Genomic DNA, 15,162 nt, shown 5'->3' with positions numbered 1-15,162 from the left:
GCTATTTGTTAACCATTTAGAACACACTAACATCTGTGCTTGAAAGTCAGCCCATCATTTCTTAAATGATCCATAATCAGGCGAAACTCAAATGTTCCATAATAATTTGTTTCAACATTCAATCCTAATTGTGGGGAAATGTAAACCAATAGTCACACACAGGCATACATAAATAAATTCATATTAAGAAATATTGTCAACTTGTTATCCACGTGTAAAAGCAGTGTTGTGAATTAGTGATCTGTCATAGAAACTGTGCAGTCTTCATTTTGATTGATTGAAAGCCCTCTATTGGATAGAGGCCCTAGAATTAGGGATAGAACCTGGTTATCAATTCTTCAGTTATCTGTTCACTCTTTGTGTATGTTGCTGGCAAAGCTAATTGCCCCTGAATGGAGGAGTTAAGAATCAACCACATTGGTGGATCTGGAGTCACATGTGGCCTAAGGATGGTGATTTTCCCTCCCGAGGAGACTAGTGAACCAGGTGGATTTTTATGGCAATCTTATTATTTGTATACTCTAGATCTAAAAAAAAGCCAAGTTTAATTAATTAATTTAAATTCTCAGACCCCATAACTTAACCACTATACAACTGTGCCTCCTCGAACTGATACTTTGCTCCCACACTCCCCCTACCCCAACTCTCAGAGATCTGCAAGTTCTGCTTTTTTTTGCAAAAATTACCACTGTATAACATAGTTCCATGATCTTTTGATATATGCCGATTGATTCCAAATATAAATGCAACAATCCAAATATAAACTGATGTTTCTGACAATAATCTTTCTTTTTCTTAAGAATGGTAGCCTTTGTGCAGCTTTCTTCAGTAGGATGGGATATAAACTAAATTTCTCTACAGCAAGATCTCTTTTTCTGATCACACACTTTCTTATCCAATCTGCACAACATTCCTTGATCTTGGATTGTTTGATGTATCAGATTTTTTTTGATATTAATATTATCCATAGGTTTAAATTTATTTTTCCTTAATTAACTGTATTTCTGAAATCACACTTTTGGATATTCACTTATATTTGGATATTATTTTGCATACTCGCTGACAATCAACACAGGTGCACCTCAAGGATACGTGCTTAGCCCACTGCTCTACTCTCTCCAACTCACGACTGTGTGGTTAAGCACAGCTCAAACACCATCTATAAATTCGCCAATGACACTACTGTTGTTGGTAGAAGCTCAGATGGTGACGAGGAGGCATACAAGAGTGAGATAGATTGGCTGGTTGAGTGGTGTCAGAATATCAACCTCCCACTCAATGTCACCAAGACCAAGGAATTGATTGTGGACTTCAGGAAGGGGAAGTCGGGAGAGCACACACCAGTCCTCATTGAGGGGGTCAGTGGTGAAAAGGGTGAGCAGCTTCAAGTTCCTGGGCATCAACATCTCAGAGGATCTATCCTCGGCCCAATACATTGATGCAATTACGAAGAAGGCTCTACTTTGTTGGGAGTTTGAGGAGATTCGGTATGTCACCAAAGACTCTTAAAATTTTGACAGATGTATGGTGGAGGACATTCTGACTGGTTGCTCCAATGCGCAGGATCCAGAGGGGTATAGACTCAGCCAGCACCACCACGGGCACAACCCTCCCTGCCATCGAGGACATCTTCAAGAGGTGATGCCTCAAGAAAGTGGCATCCATCACTAAGGACCTTCACCATCCAGGACATGTCCTCTTCTTGTTACTACCATCGGCGAGGAGATACAGGAGCCTGAAGATTCATACTCAACAATTCAGGAACAGCTTCTTCCCCTCCACCATCGGATTTCTGAACAGTCTACGAAGCCAAGAACACTACCTTGTTTTTCCTTTTTTTTGCACTACTTATTTACTTTTGTAATTTATAGTAATTTTATGTCTTTACTGCTGCTGGAAAATAACAAACATCATGTCATATAAATCAGTGATAATAATTCTGATTCTGATTCACGTGTGAAAGTATGTTGCATTCTTCTGAAATTGAACAGTGTTATTCCAGATTAAGCACTTATTTAAAAAAGTAAACAGGGTAACACTCCCACAAAAATATAAGAGAAAATAATTTCAGATGAATGTATTAATGAATTGTACACATTTATCCCATGTTTCATGGCTATGTCATTAATGATAATGATTTTAGTTTGAATAGCTGCAAATTCATGAATAATGTAAATCTATATTTGCAATGAAAATATATTTCTAATCTTGTGTTGTACATTCTGTTAGAATCAAACAAAGCCCTGGGTAACACAGAGTGTTGCCACATGATGTCCAGTTTCCACGATCTTGCAATTTGACAAGGTTCATTACTATTATGACTGGTGAATCCTGTTCCCCACAGCACCAGAACTCAAGCCATTGGCCACTGCACTCTGCAGCAAGTAACTTTTCTTATCAAACTATAATAGCAACATACAGTGCTGGAAATACTCAGCAGGTCAGGCACATCTGTAGAGAGAAAGAAACAGAGTTATTGTTTCAATTCAATGATCAGTTCTGTAGCCATGTGGTGAGTAGTAGACCATCACTTGATTTTTAAAAATTATACTAATTATTATTATGCAAAGTGAAGGACAAAAGCAGAGGACCGTTAGTACAATGGTACAGGGCTTTGATAAAACCATACATGAAATATTGCATTCAGTTTTTGCCTCTTTATTTAATGAAGGATTGACTTGGAAACAGTGCAACAAAGCTTCAGAGATTCCTGGAATAAGGCATTGTCTGACGAGGAAAGATGGACCAGATTAGGCTCATATCCTCTGAACAGTGATCTCATTAATGGACTTAAGAGTCAGAATTAGAATCAGATTTATTATCACTGACTTATATGATGTGAAATTTGTTGTTTTACAGCAGCAGTACAGTGCAAAGACATAAAATTACTGTAAGTTACAAAAGTAAATAAATAGTGCAAATAAAAAGCAATAACAAGGTAGGCTTTAGAACTGAGGAGAACAGTCTCAGGACTGTTATCCATTTACTCAGAGGGTTGTGAATCTTTGGAATTCTTCACCCAAATAGCTGTGGATACCTGATCATTAAGAATATTCAAAGCAGCTTTTCTTGCCCTGATACTGTCACTTGTTGAGAGCTCCAAGGATCTGTCATTGTCCCACTCATCTTTCTTGCACACTTCAAGTGCAGACAGCAGTTTAGGTTCCATGTATATTGCCAATACGGTTAACCTAGCTTTGTTTTTAAGATGTTAAATGAGACATAATTTTCTCTAGGGTGAAGTCATTGTCTCCCAACTTTCTTAAAGTTTCTTCCTTGTTTGTCATTTCCCATCACAAGTTTTTTTTCTAGTCTTGCTGTTCACCTCCAAGTTCATTGCATCTTTGACTCTGGTCTCTCATGCATATACTTCTCTTCATCCTGTACCTTCTAGCCATCTGGGTCCATAATCAGGAATTTTCTTTTTTAAAACCTTAGGAACATAAGAAGTAGGAGCAGGTCATGCAGTTTGCTCTGCCATTCAGTGAGATCATGGCTGATCTGATCTTGGCCTCTACTTCACTTTCCTGACTTTTCCCCATTATCCTTGTTTCTTCATAGTCCAGAAATATGTCCACCTTGGTCTTGAACATATTCAATGATTCATCCTCCACAGCTCTCTGAGGTAGAGCATTCCAAAAGTTTACATCCCTTTGAAAAAAGTTCCTCCTCATCTCTATCCTAAATGGCCTAACTCTTATTTACCCCTCTCATCCTATATACTTCTGGGTGAGTATGTCATTTCTCTGAATATTCCTTTCCAGGGCCCAGTGTCTGATTTTTGAACATGTCTCCATGAAACACAGCATGTTCTTCAATATTAATCGTCCTTTGAAAACAGCAAGTATTGTCTTTGCCTCCTTCAGTTCTGGAAATCCACAGTGGTTCACAGCTTCTACTTTGGGACAACTCACATTTACTAGCCTCGGCATGTATGTTTTAAACAATTAACACCTACTCTTACCTACGAGAATACCTTAAATTGTTATTTATTTTCTACTCATTTTTGAGGAAGCAGATTTCAAAAATTAAGCTTGCATTTATTGTCCAGACTTAATTGCCCTTGAAAATGCAGTGGTGAGTCACCTTTTTATTCACTGCAGTCTTTCTGGTGAAGATACTACCACAGTATTACTGGGTAGGGAATTCCAGGACTAAAAAGCAGCAGCTAAGAAGAAACAGTGATACATTTCTAAGTCTGGACGGGAATCTGCAGGTAGTGGTGTTTCCATGTATTCCTACCCTTGCCCGTCTTGGTTTTGGGTTAGGGAGGTGCTGTCTAATTTCTCTAGAATTTCGTACATGGTTCACCTCCAACTATTGTAGATGGTGACGTAGGGAATGAATATTTAAGGTGGTAGATCAGGAGCTGATCAAGCAGGCAGCTTTCTCCTGGATAGTATCAAGCTCCACGAGTGCTGTTGGCACTGCATTCATCGAGCCAAGTGGAGGTTTTCCAACCTACTCCTAATTTCTGGCTCAGAGCTGATGGAAAGGCCTTGGAGTGTCAGGAGGTGACTCACTGCAGGATACTGAGCCTCTGGCTGTTTTGTGTCACCACTACTAAGCCTAGTATTTTTAAAATGTTTTTAAAATTTCAGATTATCTAGTTAATTTAAATTCCATAGCTGCCATGGTGGGTTTAAAGTCATGGCTCTGGATTGTTCGCCTGGGCCTTTAGATTACTTGTCCTGTAATTTAACCACTGTGGTGCCACTGTACGCAACATGCCATGAATATGACCCATTTGTCCATATAATTGTAAATGAGAAGTCAATTCAGTTGCCGAAGCAAAACATATTTGAAAATTACTTTGTATTTATATACATTGGCGAACATTTAAAATTATTGAATTAAGACAAAATGCTTCAAATATAGTAAACTTTAATATGATTTTTTTCAGCTGCAATTTTCAAAATAATCTGTGATTGTTGCTGAGGAAACACGGGGGAAAATTTCATTATCTCCGAACAGCAGAACCAAGTCTGATGCTAATAAAAACTGATGGTATAATAGCCATGATACGATAAGGCTGGTGAGTGCTCATATGAGTATTCATTGTGCTTTATGTTAGCTATGTGCTGAATCGAAAGGAACAATTGTGAAGGAAAAAATTGTGAACAGACTAAGTGCCACTCAAGACAGCTGCATTTTTAGGCCTGCCAGCTGATTTTATCTATGGACAGCTAAGAATGGATGCTCCAGGATCAACATAAAGAAGGTTACTTCCCCAACAAATATCAAAGTACAGCATGATCAATAAAATTTGCCCTGTGCTTCAATGTCAAAAGGTAAAGGAATAAGGTTTGAATCGGTCAAAGTAACATGGAAAGCTTTATAAATCTATCAGTTGTGTTAAGCACAGTACATTTTTCAATGTCATTTTGATTTTATAGGGTAGATGTTACAAATTAACAGTCCCAGCACAAAGCTTGGCATGACAAGGTTGCGTACCTGAAATGTAGGCACAGAGACAGCAGAACCCATTGAGTTCCCTATTAATTTTACAGCACTACTCAAATTTCTTATATGTATTCCCATTGCATAAAATTCTAAGCTCCAGTTCATAAAATCTACCCTTATGTGTATTGTAGACGACAGTAATAAATTTACAACAAACATATCGACACACTATATAATTTTACAACACAATCCATTTTTACAATAATGTTTATCTAATTATTGTCAACTGTGGGTTATAGATTTTCTGGAAAAAACAATCAAGGATAATTTTACATTATTTTCTTTTTTCCTGTAATATCATAGGAAAGCATAGTTTTGAAATGTAACCTTATTAAAATTCAGGAAGAGAGAACTAACCTCCATTTGTAATACAACTATAACAAAGATCATTCAGTCTTTTGTTGGGTACATTAACCATTATAAAATGTTAAGTTTGTTAATACTCTTTAACATGCATATTTATACAATAAATAACATAATAAGAAAAATGAATTGCAGGCAGGACTTCCTGCATTTTCCAGGCTTATATTTACTGGCCATTAAAGAGTGAAATATGAATTTTTACAAATCCCTGATGATCATCAATATGCTTTTCATGTCACCCTTTGACCGTGCATGGTATTTTTCTAACAGTGATCTGTCAAATAAAAAGATAGTAAAAATATATTACATGTATCATCAAATTAAAGTAGTTTTAAATGTATTATTAAAGATTATTTAATATAGTATCAATCAATCAATTCCAGATTTTATGTATGAGATATTGGTGAGATAAAAGGTCCCGACATGCACAATGTAGGAGGTTTGTAATGGTTGCCTTATGCAACATAGTAAACTTATTTATGTTTTTCCTGCAAATAGAAAACATTTTCTGATTTCTTTCTCTAATATAATACTGACTTAATTCCTGCCCACTAACCACATACAGTATACATATGCAGCTCAATAACCCAGTATCTGTTGTGAAAGCATAAAGCTTTTTAATTTACTTCATTTGGTAGGTGCTGGACATCCTGAAAAAATGCAATGTTCAGAACAAAGCCCAGCTTCATCCATCAGCATCCATCTTACCAAAAAGTTGTCACATTTTGGTATTTGAAATGCTTTCCTAGTTTTGATGATCATGTGAGAATTTATTAACAGGGAAGATAATGAAAATACTTTTTAAAAACATGTTATTGTTCTAGGCAGTAGAAAATTCTCGGTTCAGACCTTCTTATTTGTTTAGTTTTTTATCACGGCTCACTTTTTTAATGCCCATATTAAATTTTCTTCAGACTAGCCTTTAGATTTTTAAGTAATAAACTCAGCCTCTGTGTTAGTTTTATTGATGCAAAGGAAATTCATTGCAAGCCTCACTTTACCATATCAAAATCTTAAGAATATTAAAGTCCAATATAGAACCTATCTACTTTTGCCTCATTTTATCATGATGGACATTTTTTTTCATTTCAGTTTTGTGCTGCATTGTTGCCCTAAGCCCTTCAATCACTTTATTCTACATGAAAATAAACCCATACAGAGATATTACTATTCTTTTTTATGACCTTGATTTTGAAGATCTATTCTTATTTTGACCTAACACACAAATATTAAAGTTAGGCTGGCCCACATTGGCAAATTCAACAGTGTAACTTCTTTCCATATCATAAATCAATCACATTTGTGCAGTCCTGCCTTGTGCCAATTTTCTGTCTTCTGTCAGTGGCCACCAAGGGAATGCTCTGGAATTTCAAAATAAAATTGGCTGCTGATTTTAGTGTTGGACATTTCATGTCTTTGAGAAATCATCCAAATACCACAATGTGAAAATGGTGACTATCACTAGAAGTGCAGAAAATAGCATTAACCTTAGTGGTAGATGGTTCCATGTGAATCCTTGCATTATAACATGACAGTCATTAATATCTTTAATTATCTCTTATTCTTTTATTCAAACCAGCATCTTCTTTTTGGCTTTAACTTTATTACAGGATACTCCATAACAGGACATATTTACCCAGCCTATTAATTTCAATTATAACATGCAAAATACTTTTCTATGCACATGTGCTCTCTACTGATAAAATCCTGCACAAAATAGTGCAGGTTAAAGTAGCTTGGCACAAAACGTAGACACTAATTAAAAGCCAAGTAAATGTTCTGAAGGCCTTGTTGCATTCTGCAGGGGGTTCATTCAAATCAACCAACACTAATTTTCTCAACACCAATCTCTTCCTCTGCAAGCTTGCATTATTCATTAGTCACTATTGTGGTGTCGCATGAACTGTTCAGTCATAGAAGACTGTACGAACTCCTGAATCATGACATTCAGCTGGGCCATGACAAGTGAAACAAATTGATCTTCTATTATATGTTGTCCCAAACTACTTTACTAATTTTTGGAGAGATCCAATAACTCTAATGAGTACTGAACTCTGCTAAATACTCTACCTACATTTCTACCTTTTACCAACATCTATCTTTTTTTTTGTTTTGAACTATTAAACAGGGAGTAGTGCAGTCACACTTGCCAATTTTGGTTAGACTGACATGACTAACAAGGGTTTGCATGCAGTCAACATGTTCTGTGATCTCATCAATAAATGTTGGCTGTTTGCAACCCCTCAAAACAACACAGGCATCATCACATTCATACTGACATCTAGTTGGGCACAGGAACAGCCTTCCTCACTCAATGAAAAATTCATACAATACATAGGCTAGTGCGGTGTAATTATTTTTACCTGTAACTTTGCACAATACTCTTAACTACTCAGATTTATATATTGTACAGTGCTAGTTAGAATTCCACTGAGGGTTGCATCAAAATGTATAAATTCATCTGCAGAGAAATAGAGATTACTAAATTATTTTCATTATTGTGCCATATGATTTCTATCATTTCTGCCAGCTGCCCAACATGAAACAAAGGTCAATCACTTGGTATGCTTTTCTCTGCACAGAGAACCTAAGTCACACACTATGTGTGAAATAAAGCCTCTATATTACATTGTATAGTTGGATCAACATGTCAGAGCAGAAAATAAATCAAGGATCAGTTACACTGGAATCCTGATAACTTCAACAATGTTGAATTTCCACCATTTCCAATTGAAATACTTGTCAGTGCTTAGGTGGACACATTAAAATAAGGTGGTAATGACATAAAACTATTCAATACATCATTCCTTATAATCCAGACTCATTTATGTGCTTCAATCATGACAAAAGTTGCTACAATATAAAACTGATGTGCAGAGTTGTTAGGTAGTTTTACAAAGTTATGTTCAAAGGGGCAAGTTGATCCAGTTTTTGGTACAGTCCAAAAATGTTTTTTTTCCACTAGCACCCATTTTCTATCTATCTTGTGTCAATTATTCCTGCCTTTTCTGAAAGATACTATTAGTTTTCAGCTTCTAAATGATAGGGTCATTCTGGGCTGTCACAGGGAATATCTGTAACCTGAGACTGTGATGCTCAAATGCATAAAACAAGCCTTACATAGAATGAACAAAATCAGGAGGTTCTTTTTTATAGTAAAAGGGCAAGAATACTGTAATTTTACTTCATATCAGGATTTTGCAAAATCCAAAATGTTCTGGATAGGACCATAAAAGCCACTACATTAACCATTCATTAGTATATCTACACAAATAAGAAAGAATGTCTTTCCCTTAATGTGTAACAGGGTTTATACAGCATCTTATAAGCAGTGCTTTTTCCACCAGCTGTGCATTTAAGATAGCTTAACATGCTAGTATGTTTTTTTAAAACCCTGAAAGTTTGGTGTATCCTTAGTAGTAAATGCTATTCTTTAAAGTCTCAACAACTAATGCCTTGGTACTTTCCCAGGACCCCAACTGAACAATGTTGCAATGAAATCATCTATAAAACCATTGGATTGAAGAAACATTGAGATCTGAAAGACCTATCAATCTACCATGTTTAAATCTATCAATCTAATCTATCATGTTTAAAGAGGATTCTTAAATTGTGTGCTGAATGCTATCCCTTTAGTTCTGATGATTAGCTCCATTCTCATGGAACATTCACTAGAGATGAGCTACAACATTGCAGTAAGAAAGTCTCAGAAAACTAATCTGGTGTATAACACCACCCTCCAACAATATAAATTCTTGATCCTTGCCCTCCTCTATACTTCTGAGACCTGGACCACTCACAGCAGGCACACTGAGGCACTGGAAAGGTAACACTAATGCTGTCTCTGAAAAACTCTCCGAATCAAATGGAAGGATAATTGAGCCAACATCAATGTCTCTCCTAGGCCAACATCCCCAACCATGAGGTGCTGTTTACAATCATTTAGCTTCATTGGTTATGCATGCCTGGCATAAGACTCCCGAAATAGGCACTCTAATCTGGACTCTGTTATGGGAAGGGATTACCAGTTAGACAGAGGAAGATTCAAGGATGTAGTCAAAGCTTCCTTGAAAAAATATAACTTCTCCACTGAGGAATCTCTCATTATGACCACTCAAAGTGGAGAAGGCACGTTTGGGATGATATTGAGAATTTGAAGACCATGCATTGGGAGCACAATGAAGCCCTGCATAAGTGGCAGAAGGAGTACTCCACCTCATAAAATACTCATCCATCAGCACCATCAGGCATCTCCTGGTCCATCTGTGGAAGAGTCTGTAGTTTGTACATTGGCTTCACTAGTTACCCCAGGATCCCCAAACCAGAGTGGAAGCGAATCATCCTTGATCCCAAGAGACCTCCCAATAAGAAGAAATAAAAGGATGAAGGTCCCATCCAGGCATTATTCAGGAGGAACAGCAGGGTAAAGAAGTAGTGTTCAACATATTGCTGGCTGCAAAAGACATTCATGTTTATCCTGTATGCAAGATCACATTTGGCCATTTCATGAACAGCTCTGTTTACAGCTTTTGCTCTCCCACCACAAATATGTCATCATCTACAGCCCCTTCCCTGTGCTCACAACTTTCACAGCTCCCACTCATAACACCGCAAGCCAGCATCAAACTTGGCCAAAAATCATTCGCATGCAAAACCATCTGTGGGAACTCTTATGAAGTGTGTTTTTTGGCAGCAGTATTTAAGTGAGGAAACTTTTCTGAATTTTGCAACCATCAAATCTAGTTATAAGAGATATATTTTAGATGCTATCTTGTTCTGAGATATCTTTAAGTTATTTTGGAATTTTGCCCTCAGTGGTATTGCACAATGGAGCGCTCAGTCGGAAGACATCAAGAACATAAAGCTAGTCAGAGAAATTAGTGGAAGCTCATTAATTAATATGAAATAAGCAATAGTACTTCAAAGGTCAATTCCAAGTTAGCACAGGAGAGATGCTATGGTTTATGATATTTCAAAGAAATAAATAACTTTGTAATTATTCTAAACATACTGTTTCAGTGTGCAACCTCAGTTACATACTGTCATTTACATTCAGGAGGTGTCATCTGGTCTGTAGCCTAAGCTGTATTCTGATGGATTTATATTCATTTGCTCACTGAAAAGAAGGCCAGTCTTATTGTATCCTTCACAAGATTTTCAATCTCAGTGTACATTCAGTGAGCCTGTACTTTTAGTGGACAGGAACACGGGTTAGGGCTATAAATTCATAGCCAACCCTCTAATTTTCAACCTCACCACCTCAGCTGCTAGCTTATGGATGGCTTTGTGTTGTTGTCTAGTGCTGTTATGAAATTAGATTGTAATTGTCAAATTAATTTGGTATAAATATTTTAACAGACAGAGGAATCTTGTGCCTCATTGCTATAGGTGGGCCTTGAGTCCTATGCTCACTCACTCACAAGAAATTGGTGTTATTCTCCTCTTATTGCCAATCTTAAATTCTTTAATTGTAATCTTCAATGATTTTTAATTTGAATTTGAACTGAAGCCAACAGTCAACTTTTACAAATGTGCTGCACTTGCTAAAAATGTAGTTTCATAAGTGTGGTAAGAATTTGTTCCTATTCATGCTGAAGTTGTTTCTGTGTTGGTAGGAGATGACAGATTGGTAGTATCCCATAAACAGCATAGTGGAGTTTAGCAAAAAATATTTACTGCAAATCTCCATAATTGTAATTAATCAATGCAGAGAAGATAAATTTTCTCAAATATGTGACACATTGAACAACTTCTCCTTCCATTCACCCACTTTCTCCAAATCAAAGGTGTGGCTATTGGTACTCACATAGACCCAAACTACACCTGTCTTTTTGTGGGATATGTGGAACAGTCTGCTTCAGTCCTACTCAGGCCCTTGTGCTCATTTCTTTTCCTGGCACATCGACAACTGTTTTGGCACTGCTTCCTGCACATACAGAACTTGAAAATCTCATCAGCCTGGAGTTTAAAAGAGGAGACAGGATAGAGTCAAGGATTTCAGCTCAAAACAGCGATAATTCCTTTCCTCCCACAAATGCTGCTTGATCCACTGAGTTCCTCGAGTAGAGAGTTTATTGAAAATTTCATCACATTTCCCTTCACTTTTGGATTCCTTTATCTCCAACTCAAGCGATTGGCTAGCTAAATACCTCAGTTAAAAGCCCACAGACTCCCACAACAATCTCAGCTATGCTTCCTCTCACCCCATCTCCTGTAAGACTTTCATTTCGCACCAGTCTCCCAATTCTTTTGTCTCCACCATGATTGCTCTGATGGTGAGTCATTCCATATATATCTTCCCTCTTCCTGAATTGTGGCTTCCTCACAACCACAGTGGACAGAGTCCTTGACTGCATCTCACAAATTTCCCTTGCCTCTCCTTTCCTCCTGGACAGAGCAAGAAGAGAATTTTCCTGGTCCTCACCTTCCATCTACCTAGTTTCTGCATCCAATGGATCATCGTTCACAATTTCCACCAGTTCCAACAAGATTCCACAACCAGATACATATTCCCCTCCCTTGATCTTTCCCCATTTTGAAGGAATCATTCCCTTTGCAACTCCTTGGTCTGCCCTTCTGTCCCTATCAAACACTCCCTGTCTTTTGGTACTTGTATGGTAACTCTTATGGTACTGTCCCTTCACCTCTTTCTTTCCCACTATCCACGGACCCTAACAGTCTTTCCAGGTAAAGCAGAAATTCACTTGTACTTCTTCTGCATTTGGTGTTCACAATGTGGTCTCCTCCACATCTGAGAAACCCAACATAAATTGGGCGGTCACTATGTGGAGAACCTGCATTCAGTTGACAGGAGTGATACTGAGCTTCCTGACACCTGCCACTTTAAATTTCCATTCCATTTTCACTCTGACCTCTCCGTCTGTGCCCTGCTGCACTGTTTCAACAAGGCTCAGTGCAAGCTTGAGGAACAATGTGTCATCTTCTTTCTGACACATTGCAGCCTTCAGTATTCAACATTGAATTCTCCAACTTTGGCTCTTTCTGTTTGTATCAGCTCTGAGCTTTTCTGCCATTCATCATTTTGATTCAGTTTTTCTTTTTCTTCTTCTTCTAGCATAGTCTGCCCTGCTGGGAATGCCCCACAGCCTAGCTATTAGCAACACAGTACATGGACAAAGAAGCACAATGTGCTTTTAACTGCTACATTTAGTCATTTGGTCTCACCCTGTCAGAGATATTCCTTCCCCCAACCCCCACCCTCATATTCTATGCTACTGAAAAGTAACTTGTTTTTTTGATCCTGAAATGATAACTGCTTCTTTTTCCACAGATGCTGCCTTTTCCAGCATTTTCTGTTTTATTTCAGATTTACATCATCTGCAATTTTTTTCATTTTCAAGTAAATTTTCTGGGCTATTTTTGCCGAAAGAAGTGTGTCTGTTGAACTCAGCACAAGCAGCAGCACAAAATTGATATATATCAACTGACAATGAAAAAAAATCAAAAAAACGCTGTTCAAATCATGAGTGCGGAGGTTCTTCTGACTACTTGTCATGCAATGTCACGTACAAGGGTTAATTCCATGATCTCAGCAGGGAGTCATGCTTTCAAGGAGGCATGTTCAACCCCTATCTACAGTCAAGGTGCTATGTTTAGCCTTGACCACATTTATCTTGGAATTATCTCCAAATGGAGATAGAATTGATTGTTTGTATGAACACTGCCCTCTTCAAGTAGTAGTAGCACCTCCAGATCACAGTGAGTGGTATTTTCTTTAATGCTGTTCATTATTTGCTATGATGTTAGTATACTAATTTTGAACATGTAACTTATTTGAGCAATACAAGCCATATTATGTAGTATGCATGTTACATTTTTACGGCAGCATTAAGACACAGGACTTCCAAATCTCCAAATCTGAGATAACAGTATCTCACTGAAAACTAACAATTTAGGACTCTTTTGGGAGCTTTTACTTTTTATCATGAGTGACATAAGCATAAGGTACAGCCAAAGACAACTGTAGATATGGCAGGTGTTTCAAAACCTGATTCTCAGTGGAATTTATTAAAATAACCATTCCAAAACTGTGCCTTGAACTAATATTTACTTTTTTGCTGAATATTCCCATTGCAAATTCTCTTCCATATGTAATAAGGTGTTCATACTAGTGACTTATATAACAACTATTTACATGTATACACAAAGATCATATTTCCTCCTCAGTCACATGCAATATTAAAATGGAAATATTTAAATTACTGTTTGCTTTTGATGAAAATAACAGAGCTAAGTCTCCATTATTTACTTCATTTCCTACTCCATCAATGGAAACTAGTTCTTCAGTCATAAAGTACTGACTTTTCTTTGAATCTTTTTAATGATGCTTAATAAAAGTCTTCTTTCCCATTAAGGTGAAGTGACCAGATTGGCCATATTCACTTTACATCCCTTCTGGAGTTTGTGTTCAGATAATCCCATTGTTACAGCTGACCTTGTACCAGTTTTTAATTTGGTTTTGTCTTAAGGAGCCAAGTACTGGCATAGTGAAATAAAGGTTTTATTTTAAAATGTTACCAGAACTTTCATGAGGCATTCTTTTCACTGGTCAATATTTTATGTTACAAAAAGTTAAATCTGCAGTGGTAACATTGAAATAACTCAGATACTATTGTAGATTAATAGGAACCCTGGATAAGACTTGAAGGCTTGAATTATACATTTCAGGAGCAGTTTCATTTTAATGTCTTGCAAAAGAATAATGAACTCCCTACCCAGTGTTACAACAAACTATTAACAGGGGTGGATGTCAAACATAACAGAGTAAATTCGTGGGTTGTAGCACCTTTCAATCACCACTATCAGTTGACTGGATTTTTGTATTTAATTTTCAAAACTATAAAAGAAAAAATTCAGTGTTGTTTTTTTTTGCCTTAAAGCTGAATAAGTAAATTATCATGAAGTTTTGTAAATCAGCTTAGACTGGAGTTTCTCTGTTGTAGAATGATCACATTAATTCACTGCGTGATTCTCCACAGTTTCAAATCTACTCCCCACAGATCATCCCATGGTATTGAAGGTCCACTCTTTCACAGCAAGGAGGTTTCAGCTAGGAGCCATTGTCAAATGAGGCTGAAAAGAAAGAAACAGAGCATGAATAACACTGACAACAGGAAGGCATAAACATCTACTTATCTTTTGTAGTTTTTGATTGGTGTGTAAATTTGCTGAACAGGAAATCAGGTGCATGTTGTGATGCATCCACCGGATGAAAAAGTTGATTACATACTGATCATTTTTTTATTATTTTGCTTCCAGTCATCTTTAATTTTTTTTACCACACTGAATGATTCATTGGGGAGCATATTTACAAAG

At 37.0% G+C, this 15,162-nt stretch overlaps 1 protein-coding gene across 2 annotated transcripts in view; it reads right to left on the bottom strand.

The window, feature by feature from the left end:
- Positions 1–4,838: 4,838 nt before the first annotated feature.
- Positions 4,839–15,162, bottom strand: part of LOC127578793 (sterile alpha motif domain-containing protein 10-like) — a 79,545-nt gene continuing 69,221 nt past the window's right edge. For both annotated transcript variants that reach the window (XM_052031246.1, XM_052031247.1), the window contains exon 5: positions 4,839–14,919. In XM_052031246.1, coding sequence (XP_051887206.1) covers positions 14,897–14,919 — 23 coding nt within the window. In that variant the 3' untranslated portion in view covers positions 4,839–14,896. The remainder of the gene's footprint in view (positions 14,920–15,162) is intronic.

Source organism: Pristis pectinata, chromosome 16, assembly GCF_009764475.1.
Source record: "Pristis pectinata isolate sPriPec2 chromosome 16, sPriPec2.1.pri, whole genome shotgun sequence".
Lineage (NCBI taxonomy): Eukaryota > Metazoa > Chordata > Chondrichthyes > Rhinopristiformes > Pristidae > Pristis > Pristis pectinata.
This window is presented reverse-complemented; position numbering and strand designations above follow the sequence as displayed.